The following is a 14488-nucleotide window of genomic DNA, read 5'->3' as shown; positions in this document are numbered from 1 at the left end:
AACCTGGAACCCTCAAGTCGCTGGCGCGGCCACTCTACCAACCGAGCTATGCTGATTTCGAGGCTGGTCCTGGCAACACCCTGCTTCGATGCAGGTCCGCAGGCCACCCCACCCCCCCACAGTTAGCTTCAGAATAACAATGTTATTACAAAGAATAAGAGACCTGTTATACTCTATGTTGGTCTTACTTAAAAATGCACACGTTTAGTTGTGTTCAGTGCTAAAAAATATGTTATGGCTCTTACGAAAATACATTTTAAAATATTTGGATTCTTGGCTCTCGCAGCCAAAAAGGTTCCCGACCCCTGACCTAGAATATTTCAATATCTCTGTCGATCTACACAAGTCTATATCCATCCATGTATCAATGTATCGTGTTGTATCGATGTAATGGAAGGCGTGGTTGGAGAAACATGTGACATGCGGGCTCTCACCAATGTGACGATGGCACACTCGGCCGTGAGCTGTGCCGCACTGAAGAGCGTCCGTACGAAGCGGTAAATCTGCTTCTGCTCGGGGTCGTGCTTGTCGTAGTCCGGAGGAACTTCAGACTTCTGCGAAGCAAACATCAGGCATAGTGAAACAATTGGAGTTTTTTTTTAAATGAAATGTTGTTAGACCGCTTATAAAACGGCATGTCCTGAAAGCGACCCAAAGATGCTCTGTAGAACACAATTGATGCAAAACGTTGACCAAGGAACCAGCGCTACAAGATAGTCTTTTTAATGTAGGAAAATAATCCTAATATGGCCCCTTTAGGTGAGTTGACTGGTGAGACAGCGCCCTCTCCTGGATTCATAGCTGCAGCAGATAGAAAGTGCTTTGATGGCATTAGTTCAGTTTAAGGATGGGAATTGTTTACATTTGAACCATGATTGCTGCCAAATCACTACTTTTGAAACATTGCTGCTGCCTCAATGGTACACAAACTCAATCAATCAATGTTCATTTATATAGCCCCAAATCAAAAATGTCTCAAAGGACTGCACAAATCATTACGACTACGACATCCTCGGAAGAACCCACAAAAGGGCAAGGAAAACTCACACCCAGTGGGCAGGGAGAATTCACATCCAGTGGGACGCCAGTGACAATGATGACTATGAGAAACCTTGGAGAGGACCTCAGATGTGGGCAACCCCCCCCGCCCCTAGTAAACTGTAATATAAAAGACTTTAAATCCCTGCCTTTTTATTTATTTTTTTTACAGACTTTTGTGATATTAAAGTTGAACAGAAGACTCATTTGAGTACTTAGGGCAGGGGTCGGTAACCCAAAATGTTGAAAGAACCATATTGGTCTAAAACAATTTAAAATATATAAGAGTTATAATGAAAACAACACATGATGTGTCTATATTAGCTATATTAGCCTACTATCAAAATGACTTTAAACGCCTTATATAAGTGTTATAATGAAAACAACACATGATATGTCTATATTAGCTATATTAGCCTACTATCAAAATGACTTTGAAAGTTTTGTATAAGTGTAATAATGAAGACAACACATGATGTAAGTGTCTATACTAGCCTACTATCAAAATGACTTTAAAAGTCCTATATAAGTGTTATAATGAAGACAACACATGATGTAAGTGTCTATATTAGCCTACTATCAAAATTACTTTAAAAGCCTTATATAAGTGTTATAATGACGACAACACATGATGTAAGTGTCTGTATTAGCTTTTTAGCCTACTATCAAAATGACTTTAAAAGCCTTATATAAGTGTTATAATGAAAACAACACGATATGTCTATATTAGCTATATTAGCCTACGATCAAAATGACTTTGAAAGTTTTATATAAGTGTAATAATGAAGACAACACATGATGTAAGTGTCTATATTAGTTATATTAGCCTACTATCAAAATGACTTTAAAACTCTTATATAAGTGTTATAATGAAGACAACACATGATGTGTCTATATTAGTTATATTAGCCTACTATCAAAATGACTTTAGAAGTCTTATATAATTGTTTTAATGAAAACAACACATGATGTAAGTGTCTATATTAGTTATATTAGCCTACTATCAAAATGACTTTAAAACTCTTATATAATTGTTATAATGAAGACAACACATGATGTGTCTATATTAGTTATATCAGCCTACTATCAAAATGACTTTAGAAGTCTTATATAATTGTTTTAATGAAAACAACACATGATGTAAGTGTCTATATTAGCCTACTATCAAAATGATTTTTAAAGTCTTATATAAGTGTTATAATGAAAACAACACAATATGTACGTGTCAATATTACAATACTATCAAAATGACTTTAAAATATAATGAAGGCAACATGATGATGTATTAGCTATATTAGCCTACTATCAAAATTACTATGTGTAACGTTTGCTGTGGTCTGGAACAACATGGCACACAGACAACTATCAGAAATGCGGCCAATATTACATACAGATAATGTGTCATGAGACATGCAAATATAAATTAAATACACAGAAGAAAGCCAAGAAAAGTGCACTTGTTATTCGTGAGAATATACTTATTTTAAGGTATTTTAGGTTTCGTTGAAGTTAGCTAATTTTACTTATTTAGGAAAATTTTGACAAGCCAAATGTTCTTGTTCTATTGGCAGAAAATGTTCCTTAGTTCAAATAAAATACCCCTCATTTGCGGTGTGGTTAGAGTGTCCGCCCTGAGATGGGTAGGTCGTGAGTTCAAACCCTGGCCAAGACTATAAAAATGGGAGCCATTACCTCCCTGCTTGGCACTCAGCATCTGGGGTTGAAATTGGGGGTTAAATCTGGTCAATAACCGTGATACGAAATGTTCACATCGTTACATCTCCATGCCCCTCAAATGAAAAAGGGTTGATTTGAGCTCTGGTTTGAATGTTCAAGATGATTATGACGGACCGAATGTCCCTTTGGGACAGAGGACCCTATTGTATTTTTAAGGTTGTATTATTATTATACCGCCACCTCTTTGAGCTGTGATTTGACCCCCTTAACATGCTTCAAAACTCACCAAATTTTACACAAACATCAGGACTGGCGAAAATTGCCATCTAATAAAAAAACTAACTCCAAAACTCAAAATTGCGCTCTAGCACCCCATAGGAAAAAACACAGACAAAACTAATCGTGACTTCAGTTAGGAATATCGTACAGTCATGAAACAAAAATCTCTATGTAGGTCTGACTTAGGCCTAAGTTTCATAAATTGACGTCCTTCAGCAAAAATCAACAGGAAGTTGGCAAAAACCCCTTCAAAATATAAGTTTCCTAAAAAAAAAATATTTTTGCCTCTTTGAGCTGTAAGTTGACCCCCTTAAAAGGCTTCAAAACTCACCAAACTGGACACACACATCAGGACTAGCAAAAATTGCGATCTAAAGAAAAAAAAAAAAAACCCCAAAACTCAAAATTAGGCTCTAGCACAGTCAAAATTGCTCCTAGAAAGAAAACACAGACAAAACTGCTTATAACTTCCGGTAGGAATGTCGTAGAGACATGAAAAAAAAAACTTCTATGTAGGTCTCACTTAGACCTACATTTCATTCATTGACATCCTTCAGCAAAAATCAACATAAAGTTGGCAATTACCCCTTCAAAACAAAAGTTTTGGAAAAAACCATCACCTTTTTTCAAACATTATCTCCTCTGAGCGCGTTTGTTGTGTCGGCTTCAAACTCGCACAGGAGAGAGATTGAACCCTTCTGATTAAAAGTCGCGCAAAGAGTTTTAATAACTGCTCCGGTTTTGATTTTACGAGCCTTCAAAGAACCGCTGTGCTGATGCTGCTGCCGTCTCAAGATGGCCGCTTAAAAGCAGGAAGCACCAGCGTGACCACACAATACAGAGAAGGTAGGTAATGTGCGGGTAAAGATATGGTGACTGGGTGAAAGAAGGAGGCACCAGTTTGACACCAGGATACAGAAAAGGTAGGTAATGTGCAAGTAAAGATATGTTGACTGGGTGAAAGAAGGAGGCACCAGTTTGACTCCAGGATACAGAGAAGGTAGGTAATGTGCAGGTAAAGATATGTTGACTGGGTGAAAGAAGGAGGCACCAGTTTGACTCCAGGATGCAGAGAAGGTAGGTAATGTGCTGGTAAAGATATGTTGTCTGGGTGATGGCAGGAAGCACCAGCGTGTATGGGTGACAGAAGGAAGCACCAGTGTGACCCCAGGATGCAGGGAAGGTAGGTAATGTGCAGGTAAAGATATGTTGAATGGGTAAAGGCAGGAAACACCAGCAAAAGTAGGTCCCATCCATCGCTGCTTGCAGCTTTAATTCTTATTATAACTTACCGATAGAGGATGCAGCTTCTCATCAAAAATGTCTAACGTCATCCTTCCATCCACCTCTCTGGAACGAAAGAGAGCAGGACTCAATATTAACTTGTGCTTCCTATTCTTTTGCACTAAACCTGTAAATTTAAACCAAGGAAGAAGATGTTTCTTACCGGTTTCGTATGTGATAGAATATTGCCAGCGCTACGCTGTGAACACACGAGACCACACACTTAAAAGGTGAATGTCTCAAAGTGTCAAAACGAGGACGGGGGTTTACCATTTAATGGTGTATTTGAGGTTGGGCTGACTGACGGTGCTTTCGTCCAGGAATATGGTGGAACACGAGCTGTACTTTCTTCTCAACGGGCCCCGGTGATGCTGCAGCGGACATGAAGAAGAACAGGTTGAAAATGACCTCGTCAAAAGACCCGCAGACGGCCATAGAGGTGGGACAAAGGACCAAATGGTGCAACTTGCCACTAAAAAAGGACAACAAATTGCTCGCCACATGAGGAAACAACCATTATGTGCACAGTGGTACCTTGGTTTTTGGATTCAAAACCTGTTTTCCTCAGACATTTTCACTAGAGATGTCCGATAATATCAGCCGATAAATTTGATATCGGAAATGATCAGTATCGGTAAACTTTATAACTTTTTAAAACGCCGCTGTACGGAGTGGAACACGGACGTAGGGAGAGGCACGAGTGCCAATAAACCTTGAAGGCACTGCCTTTACGTGCCGGCCCAATCACATAATATATACAGCTTTTCACACACACAAGTGAATGCAATGCATACTTGGTCAACAGCCATACAGGTCACACTGAGGGTGGTCATATAAACAACGCCAACACTGTTACAAACTGTGAACCCACACCAAACAAAAATGACAAACACATTTCGGGAGAACATCCGCACCGTAACACAACATAAATACAACAGAACAAATACCCAGAACCCCTTGCAGCACTAACTCTTCCGGGATGTTATGATATACACCCCCGCCCGCTACCTCAACCTCTTCATGCTCTCTCAGGGAGAGCATGTCCCAAATTCCAAGCTGCAGTTTTGAGGCATGTTAAAAAAAATAATGCACTTTGCGACTTATATAATAAATATGGCAGTGCCCTGTTGGCATTTTTTTGTTTCATAACTTGAGTTGATTTATTTGGAAAACCTTGTTACATTGTTTAATGCGTCCATTGGGGCATCACAACAAAATTAGGCATAATAATGTGTTCATTCCACCACTGTATATATCGGTATCGCTTGATCAATCAATCAATCAATGAATGTTTATTTATATAGCCCTAAATCACAAATGTCTCAAAGGACTGCACAAATCATTACGACTACAACATCCTGGGAAGAACCCACAAAAGGGCAAGGAAAACTCACACCCAGTGGGCAGGGAGAATTCACATCCAGTGGGACGCCAGTGACAATGCTGACTATGAGAAACCTTGGAGAGGACCTCAGATGTGGGCACAGTGTGGCCCATATTTGATACCGGAATTGGTAATTAAGCGTTGGACAATATCGGAATATCGGCAAAAAATCCACTATCGGACATCTCTAATTTTCACCAAAATAGTCTCTGCTCATTGCCACCTCATTCGTCATTTATATGCATTTCCCATTGCTTTCTGCATGGAAAGGAATGCATTCTGGAGAAAATGATTTTGGTTCATAATTTGGTTCTGATTAATTAATTTGACATGACTTATTTTGCAGAACATTCTGTTTTTTGGAGCGGCTCTGGAGCGAAACCCGAGGCACCACTGTGGTGTGAAGGATGGAGGCACGAAGCGACATCTTTACCTTGTTTTCCGAAATGTGTGTGAACTTGCAACACATAAAGAGGCAACCCATTAGCATGTGTGCACGCTTTGAAATAAGAAGCATTTGTTGTTATCCAGGGATAACAAAAGTCTGTTTATTATGAGCTACTCGGAACAAAAAAAATGTTCCTTTAAAGTTTTGACACGTTCAAATACTTACATGATTGATGTAAAGGCTCTTCCTCTTTTCTCGAACTATAGGAAACAAAAAGGAAAAAGTGAGGACAGGTCAGGTCAGTGTCATTGCAGTACAATCATCTGACCAGCAGAGGCCAGTATCTCCTAGCCTCCTATTTAAAATGCAGTACTGCCACAGTCTCTTGTCGTCCAGCAGCAGAATAAATAAAGCAAGCTGTGTCTGTAAATAGCATTTTGCAAGTCAAAAAGATTCAATGCCTGAAAAAGACTTTGATTTAAGCGGTGTGTTCATTCAAGTTACACAGCCAACACTCAGTCAGTATTTATTCTAGGCTGCGTACAATTTATAATGCTAATATTGCTCAACGAATGTGAATATGCTTCATGTTACACTTTCTATTCTTCAACTAACACGTGTCGAGTGAAACTCAAAAATCTGAATATCATGCAAAAGTACGCTCAGGTCAGCAATTTCATCAAACGGTTTTTCAACACCAAAACTTTTTTTTAAACGTAAATAGACTGAGAATCACCCAAGAAGACACAAAACATTGAAACAATTACACCAAGTACCAATGATTGTCACAAAATTATTCTCTGCATTTGACCCATCGCCCTCGATCACCCCCTGGGAGGTGAGGGGAGCAGTGGGCAGCAGTGGTGGCCGCGCCCCGGGAATCATTTTTGGTGATTTAACCCCCACACTGCAAAAAGTGAAATCTAAGTAAGATTAAATATCTCAAATATGGCTGTCTGATAAGATCATTCTTCTCACTAAGCAGATTTTATGTTAGAGTCTTTTGCTTGTTTTGGTCCGAAATGATCTCAGTAAGATATTTGAGTTAGGATACTGAGTTTCATTTTTTAATCATGCCTGCTGGTGGTGTGCCGCTGCATTTTTTTAACGCACAAAATGTGCCTTGGCTCAAAACAGGTTGAAAAACACTGCTCTAAATATATTTACAAACCCCGTTTCCATATGAGTTGGGAAATTGTGTTAGATGTAAATATAAACACAACACAATGATTTGCAAATCAGTTTCAACCCATATTCAGTTGAATATGCTACAAAGACAACATATTTGATGTTCAAACTCATAAACTTTATATTTTTTGCAAATAATAATTAACTTAGAAATTGATAGCTGCAATACGTGCCAAAGTAGTTGGGAAAGGGCATGTTCACCACTGTGTTACATCACCTTTCTTTTAACAACACTCAATGAACGTTTGGGAACTGAGGAAACTAATTGTTGAAGCTTTGAGAGTGGAATTATTTCCCATTCTTGTTTTATGTAGAGCTTCAGTCCTTCAACAGTCCGGGGTCTCCGCTGTCCTATTTTACGCTTCATAATGCGCCACATATTTTCCATGGGAGACAAGTCTGGACTGCAGGCGGGCCAAGAAAGTACCTGCACTCTTTTTTAACAAAGTAACACTTGTCTTGCTGAAATAAGCAGGGGCGTCCATGATAACGTTGCTTGGATAACAGCATAACACCAAAACCTGTATGTACCTTTCAGCATTAATGGTGCCTTCACAGATGTGTAAGTTACCCATGCCTTGGGCACTAATACACACCCATACCATCACAGATGCTGGCTTTTGAACTTAGCGCCTATAACAATCCGAATGGTTTATTTCCGCTTTGTTCCGGAGGACACCACGTCCTCTGTTTCCAAATATAATTTGAAATGTGGACTCGTCAGACCACAGAACACCTTTCCACTTTGCATCAGGCAATCTTAGGTGAGCCCGGGCCCAGCCAAGCCGGCGGCGTTTCAGGATATTGTTGATAAATGGGTTTGGCTTTGCATAGTAGAGTTTTAACTTGCACTTACAGATGTAGCGACCAACTGTAGTTACTGACAGTGGTTTTATGAAGTGTTCCTGAGCCCGTGTGGTGATATCCTTTACACACTGATGTTGGTTTTTGATGCAGTACCGCCTGAGGTATCAAAAGTCCGTAATATCATCGCTTACGTGCAGTGATTTCTCCAGATTCTCTGAACTTTTTGATGTTTTTACGGACCGTAGATGGTAAAATCCCTAAATTCCTTGCAATAGCTCGTTGAGAAATGTTGTTCTAAAACTCTTCGACAATTTGCTTTCCAAGTGGTGACCCTCGCCCCATCCTTGTTTGTGAATTACTTAGCATTTCATGGAAGCTGCTTTTATAGCCAATCATGGCACCCACATGTTCCCAATTAGCCTGCACACCTGTGGGATGTTCCCAATAAGTGTTTGATGAGCATTCCTCAACTTTATCAGTATTTTTGCCACCTTTCCCAACTTCTTTGTCACATGTTGCTGGCATCAAATTCTAAAGTTAATGATTATTTGCAACAAAAATAAATGTTTATGAGTTTGAACATCAAATATGTTGTCTTTGTAGCATATTCAACTGAATATGGGTTGAAAATGATTTGCAAATCATTGTATTCTGTTTATATTTACATCTAACACAATTTCCCAACTCATTTGGAAACGGGGTTTGTATATATATGTATATATATGTATATATATATATATGTATATATATATATATATATATATATATATATATATATATATACATATACATATATATATATATCTTGATTGGATTATCCAAAGAATAGTGCTCGATACCGTGGTAGAGCGCAATATGTAGGTGTGGGAAAAATCACTAGACTTCGTCTCTACAGAACTGTTTCATGAGGGGTTCCCTCAATCATCAGGATATTTTAATGGAAGCATTCACATACAATGGTTTGTATAGGGCACAGAGTGGGTGGGTACAGGCAGGCGTAGGGGCGTGGTGATTGGCTCATGTGTTACCTAGGAGGTGTTTCCGTCTGTGGCGGCATGTTGAAATGATTTCACTGCGCTTGTTGAGGGATGATAGATCTGGATGATATATAATAAACAGTTTCTCTTTTAAGCATAGGTTGCATCTTTTATTACCACTGTTGTAAGGTGTGCTGGATGCAAGAATTTGCCATGTTATTGAATATTCAACATTATTGTCTTTGAGGTTCCAAATGTGTTTGCTGAGTTCTGTAGAATTCCGCAAAGTCTGGTTTCTAAAGGAGGCCTTGTGATTATTCCATCTTGTTTTGAACGCTCCTTCGGTTAATCTTACGTACGTGTCGGATGTGTTAATGTCCTTGGTAACACGCAAGATGGAATAACACATGAGCCAATCACCACGCCCCTACGCCTACCTGTACCCACCCACTCTGTGCTCTATATAAACCATTGTATGTGAATGCTTCCATTAAAATCTCCTGATGATTGAGGGAACCCCTCATGAAACAGTTCTGTAGAGACGAAGTAGTCTTGTGATTTTTCCCACACCTACATATATATACATATATATATATATATATATATATATATATATATATATATATATATATATATATATTCTTGTCTTCATGAAAGAAAGGAATGTTAAACATGCTTGTATTATCATTACACACCTTTAACTTGATAACATAAATGTCTCTTTCATAAATAAATCCATATAAATAATAAATATGATTGCGGTAGATCTCCTCCACTTGGTCACTTGAAAAGTAGCTGGCCCTGCAGAAGAAGTGCGGACACAGCTGTCCAAGAGCAAACGTGCACACGGTCCACAGTCAAATAGTCAAACAGCTGCATGATGCGTACGAGCACAAAGTGAAGCAAAGCACACGGAGCACGGCACAAACTGTCTTCTTCAGCGAGATACAGCGGCTCTTACCTCGCTTGTTGTGCACAGCAACTGTAAAAACAAAATGTTTGTCTTGACATCCAGTTCCATTCAGAACTTCTTATGTCTCATTCATTGTGGGCACTTCATCATTACATGACATGTCGTATTGTCCGGGTATAAAGTGAGAATGTAACATATATCGTCAGGGTTTTTTTGTTTGCTTGTAAAATAGGAATTAGAATAAAATGCAGTAATCTTTCAAATATATTTGGGTTTATGTATACAACAACCATGTCCATGGCCGTTTGTTGGAGCCTCATTGTCGCCCACCTGAGTCGGCGAGCCTCCTACGGCAGAACTTCCTTCAGCAGTTTTGCACTGTCGCAGTTAAAACGCTGTTCAGATAAAGTACAGTAGAGCAGCACAAGTGCGGTTTGTTGTTAGCATCAGCTGCAGTGCACACGGCACTGCTTTCTGGAACCACAACAGGCCAAGGATGCCAAGGCTCAACAATTCTGATCCAAATGGAAGAGGAAGGAGAGAGAAAATTAAATAAAACTAATCTTTTGTAATTGATAATTGATGTCGACCGGATTTTTAAATAATTGTGCAGCCCTACTTTCTGAAGATCGAGCTATTTGGTGGCAATGACAATTGTAGAGAAAGCATATATCTCTTTATTCATAGTCGTGTTTAAAGCAGCTTATATTTTCCCATGTGAACTCTGCGATGAGGTGGCGACTTGTCCAGGGTGTACCCCGCCTTCCGCCCGATTGTAGCTGAGATAGGCGCCAGCACCCCCCGCGACCCCAAAAGGGAATAAGCTAGGTAGAAAATGGATGGATACTCTTTTTGTTTGTACAGTATTTCCTTGAATTGCCGCCGGGTGTAAAGTATGCGCCTGTCTAGAATTACTGCCGGGTCAAACTCGTTTTGAAAAATAATTAGCGCATGTTTAGCATTACCGCCAGCTCAGGATTAACGCCGAGTCAAACTCGTTTCGCAAAATATTATTTTTATTAGCGCATGTCTAGAATTTCCGCCGGGTCAAACTCGTCACGTCACGAGTGACACTTCACCTGTCATCATTTTCAAAATGGAGGAGGCTGATTTCAAACATTTGAAATCGTATAAAGGGAAGAAGATTATGAGATATTCAGTAGGATTTAAGGTCCAAGTTATTGAATATGCTAAAAAGAACAGTAAGCAGCTATGTTTTATCAATATACCGTAGCTGCGTGTGTCAAATATGAGTCATTAAATGACTCCCGCCTCCTGGTGGTAGAGGGCGCTGGTGATCCTTCTTGCGACTACTCGGGTGCAGAAGAAGGTATATATTGACGCTTGCATAGGTTTGGTGATAATGTTCCCCTTTAAAATTATCGGATGATCGCAGCCGGGCGTTTTTGGAAAGAAAAAAAGTACTCGTGTGTATCTTCATATCCAAAAAAAGCAGCAAATGAATCAATCAGCAACTAAAACTGACAACTTTCATGTAAAAAAAAAAAAGATTAATGCACCATCCATTAAATTTGTTGGTGTTTGGGTTGGAGTTTTCTTGCTAAATGGATATGGACACATGAAGCTCTGGTTTACAAGTCATCTAGAATAAAGTTCACAGCTCACCATCAGTCTGAGACTTGCTGAGGAAGATTGTGCTGGCCCGAGGATGGTCCGAGGGATTGTACTCCATTGGCAGGTCTGAAAACAGAGCAGAAACAGCTGTTTGACATTCTTCATCAATCAATCCATCGCTCACATTTTTTATCAGACTCAACCTGTTCCAACTTCAAACTGCTCAGTCTATTTGGGAATCGCAGGCTTTCCCTTTAAAAATTCCAAAAATTCCCAGAATTCCCGGGACATTCTTTCCATTTAAAATCAGTTTTCCAACTTTCACCCTTTCCACATTTTTCAACCTATTAATACCATTCCACCTTCAACACATTTCACCATCCTGGAAATTCAAACGACTGCTTTTCCAAGTACAGAAAAATTTCAGGATTTTTCAAAATTCCCGGTTTTCCGAAGACCTATTTTCCACCTTTTTTTCTGGCGTCTATACACGTAGAAAGAGGACATCACTCTGGATGACTCGCCTCAATATTCCCAGTGGTTAGCTCTGAGCTACGAAACCACTTTATTATGAAGCTGGCTGTGGCAGTTCTTTCTGACGTCACGTCCTGTGTGGGCGTGGTCTTTCTGACGTCACTTCCTCTCCGAACTCACTTTGTAAACGATCAATGAGTCCATACAAAGTTCCAAGAATTACACGGCTGACTTACCCGTGTAAAAATTTGTCCGAGGAGGGAGACCTAAAACGCTGGTTTAGTGTGGCTGAAACGGGCTTAGAATCACAATCAAAATTAGAATCACAATAGTTTTTATTGCCATTGTTTGAGAACGGGTTCACAAACCAGGAATTTTTCTTGGTGCAATCATGCAACATAAAACACAAATAACACAGAATAGAATAACATGAGCTGTAACTGAGCTATCAGATCTTGTTATTGTTCATGTGTCTGATGGCCGAATGGCTGCATAATTATTCCTTTAAGGCAGTGTTTTTCAACCTTTTTTGAGCCAAGGCACATTTTTTGCGTTGATATAATCCAGAGGCACACCACCAGCAGAAATCATTAAAAAACTAAACTCAGTTGACAGTAAAAAGTCGTTGTCGCAATTGTTGGATATGACTTCAAAGCATAACCAAGCATGCATGACTATAGCTCTTGTCTCCAAGTAGGTGTACTGTCACCACCTGTCACACCACACCCTGACTTATTTGGAGTTGTGTAGTGTTTTACTTCTTGTCTTGCGCTTCAATTTAAAAGTTTTTTTTCTCTTTTTCTGGTATTTTCTGTGTGGAGTTTGCATGTCCTTCCCGTGAATGCGTGGGTTCCCTCCGGGTACTCCGGCTTCCTCCCACTTCCAAAGACATGCACCTGGGGATAGGTTGATTGGCAGCACTAAAAATTGGCCCTAGTGTGTGAATGTGAGTGTGAATGTTGTCCGTCTATTTGTGTTGGCCCTGCGATGAGGTGGCGACTTGTCCAGGGTGTACCCTGCCTTCCGCCCGATTGTAGCTGAGATAGGCGCCAGCGCCCCCCGCGACCCCGAAAGGGAATAAGCGGTAGAAAATGGATGGATGGATGGATGGTATTTTCCTTCAGCAGTTTAATGTCTTCCTTTAAGCGAGAATATTTCAGTTGTTTTTATCCTTCCTTGTGGGGACATTGTTGATTGTCATGTTCGGATGTACATTCTGGACGCCGTCTTTGCTCCACAGTAAGTCTTTGCTGTCGTCCAGCATTCTGTTTTTCTATACTTTGTAGCCAGTTCAGTTTTAGTTTCGTTCTGCATAGCCTTCCCTAAGCTTCAATGCTTTTTCTTTAGGGCACTCACCTTTTGTTTATTTTTGGTTTTTAGTTACCTTTTTACCTGCTTGCTGCCTCCCGCTGTTTCCAACATCGACAAACCAATTAGCTACCGGCTGCCACGTACTGATATGGAAGAGTATTACACGGTTACTCTGCCGAGCTCTAGACAGCACCGACACTCAACAACAACACATACTTAGCAGACTATAATTACTGGTCTGCAAAAATTATTTTTTAACCCAAATAGGTGAAATTAGATATATACATTACCTTTTGCACTATATTAATTTATATTATTATGTGTTGTCAACTTTTTACTTTTGTTTGTTATTATTATTATTTTTTATGTCATTGGCTGAAATAAATAGATGAATGAATAAATGAAAATGAAAAATTTAATAATCTCCCACAGCACACCAGATGGTATCTCACGGCACAGTGGTTGAAAAACACTGCTTTAAGGGGTTAAACGACTTAGTGTAGACAAGGGTGCACAGAAAAGAAGCAGATCAAGTGTGAGAAAGGGAGCACAGAAAAGATGAGCTGGGTTTAAAACACCACTGTCAGGGTGAGGAAAAAGGAAGAGGTGGTTGAAAATGGCAAGGGAGAGGGAAAAAGCAATCAAAAACTAGAGGATGGTGACATTGGAGCGAGGATGAGGAGAAATGGAGCTCATATTAAAGAAGGGAATATGATACAGGGGTTCGTACACCTTTTCCACGGCCAAATTCAAGCCCTTTTGAAGGACTTGCAAGATCAATTTTCCAGTTTTTCCAGTAGCTTTCAGAAGGCCAAAACCAGTGTGAATCAATCCAAGTCTTGTTGTTTGAGCTCACCAAATGCTCTCTGCAGGAAAAATAGGGAAAATGTGCTAACAGCTAAGCCTAACTTTGAAGCAGCAGTTATCAGTAACTGAATGGGGCATAGAAAATGAAGCAGTGTGACTATTCAATGTCATTGGTGTTTGCAAAAGTGTCTCCATTTGTCTTGTTTTTTTTTACTTTTTCTCACTTACAGCACTCAATGACATCGAATATTACAGATTGATTCACACCATATTTGTGCTTGTAAACTCCATAATGTGATATAAATACACGCACCTACAAAATGTAAATTTCACTCATTTATTAACAAAACTGATCCACATTAATATAAGGATAAAAAAACCTCAGT

The 14488-nt window shown here is 39.6% G+C and overlaps 1 protein-coding gene across 4 annotated transcripts in view; it reads right to left on the bottom strand.

The window, feature by feature from the left end:
- ccny (cyclin Y) overlaps window positions 1-14488 on the bottom strand; it is a 56730-nt gene that overhangs the window by 10336 nt on the left and 31906 nt on the right. Inside the window, exons 2-9 of one of the 4 annotated variants that reach the window (XM_061922364.1) lie at window positions 11562-11636; window positions 9984-10004; window positions 6276-6310; window positions 6096-6119; window positions 4549-4649; window positions 4442-4477; window positions 4287-4344; window positions 435-554 (exon numbers count right to left, since the gene is read on the bottom strand). In XM_061922364.1, coding sequence (XP_061778348.1) covers window positions 435-554; window positions 4287-4344; window positions 4442-4477; window positions 4549-4649; window positions 6096-6119; window positions 6276-6310; window positions 9984-10004; window positions 11562-11636 — 470 coding nt within the window. The remainder of the gene's footprint in view (window positions 1-434; window positions 555-4286; window positions 4345-4441; window positions 4478-4548; window positions 4650-6095; window positions 6120-6275; window positions 6311-9983; window positions 10005-11561; window positions 11637-14488) is intronic. The other 3 variants (XM_061922365.1, XM_061922366.1, XM_061922367.1) reach the window with 3 other exon arrangements.

This window comes from Nerophis ophidion, linkage group LG15, assembly GCF_033978795.1.
Source record: "Nerophis ophidion isolate RoL-2023_Sa linkage group LG15, RoL_Noph_v1.0, whole genome shotgun sequence".
Classification (NCBI taxonomy): Eukaryota; Metazoa; Chordata; class Actinopteri; order Syngnathiformes; family Syngnathidae; genus Nerophis; species Nerophis ophidion.
The sequence above is the reverse complement of the archived record's forward strand: the minus strand, read 5'-3'. Positions and strand labels throughout refer to the sequence as shown.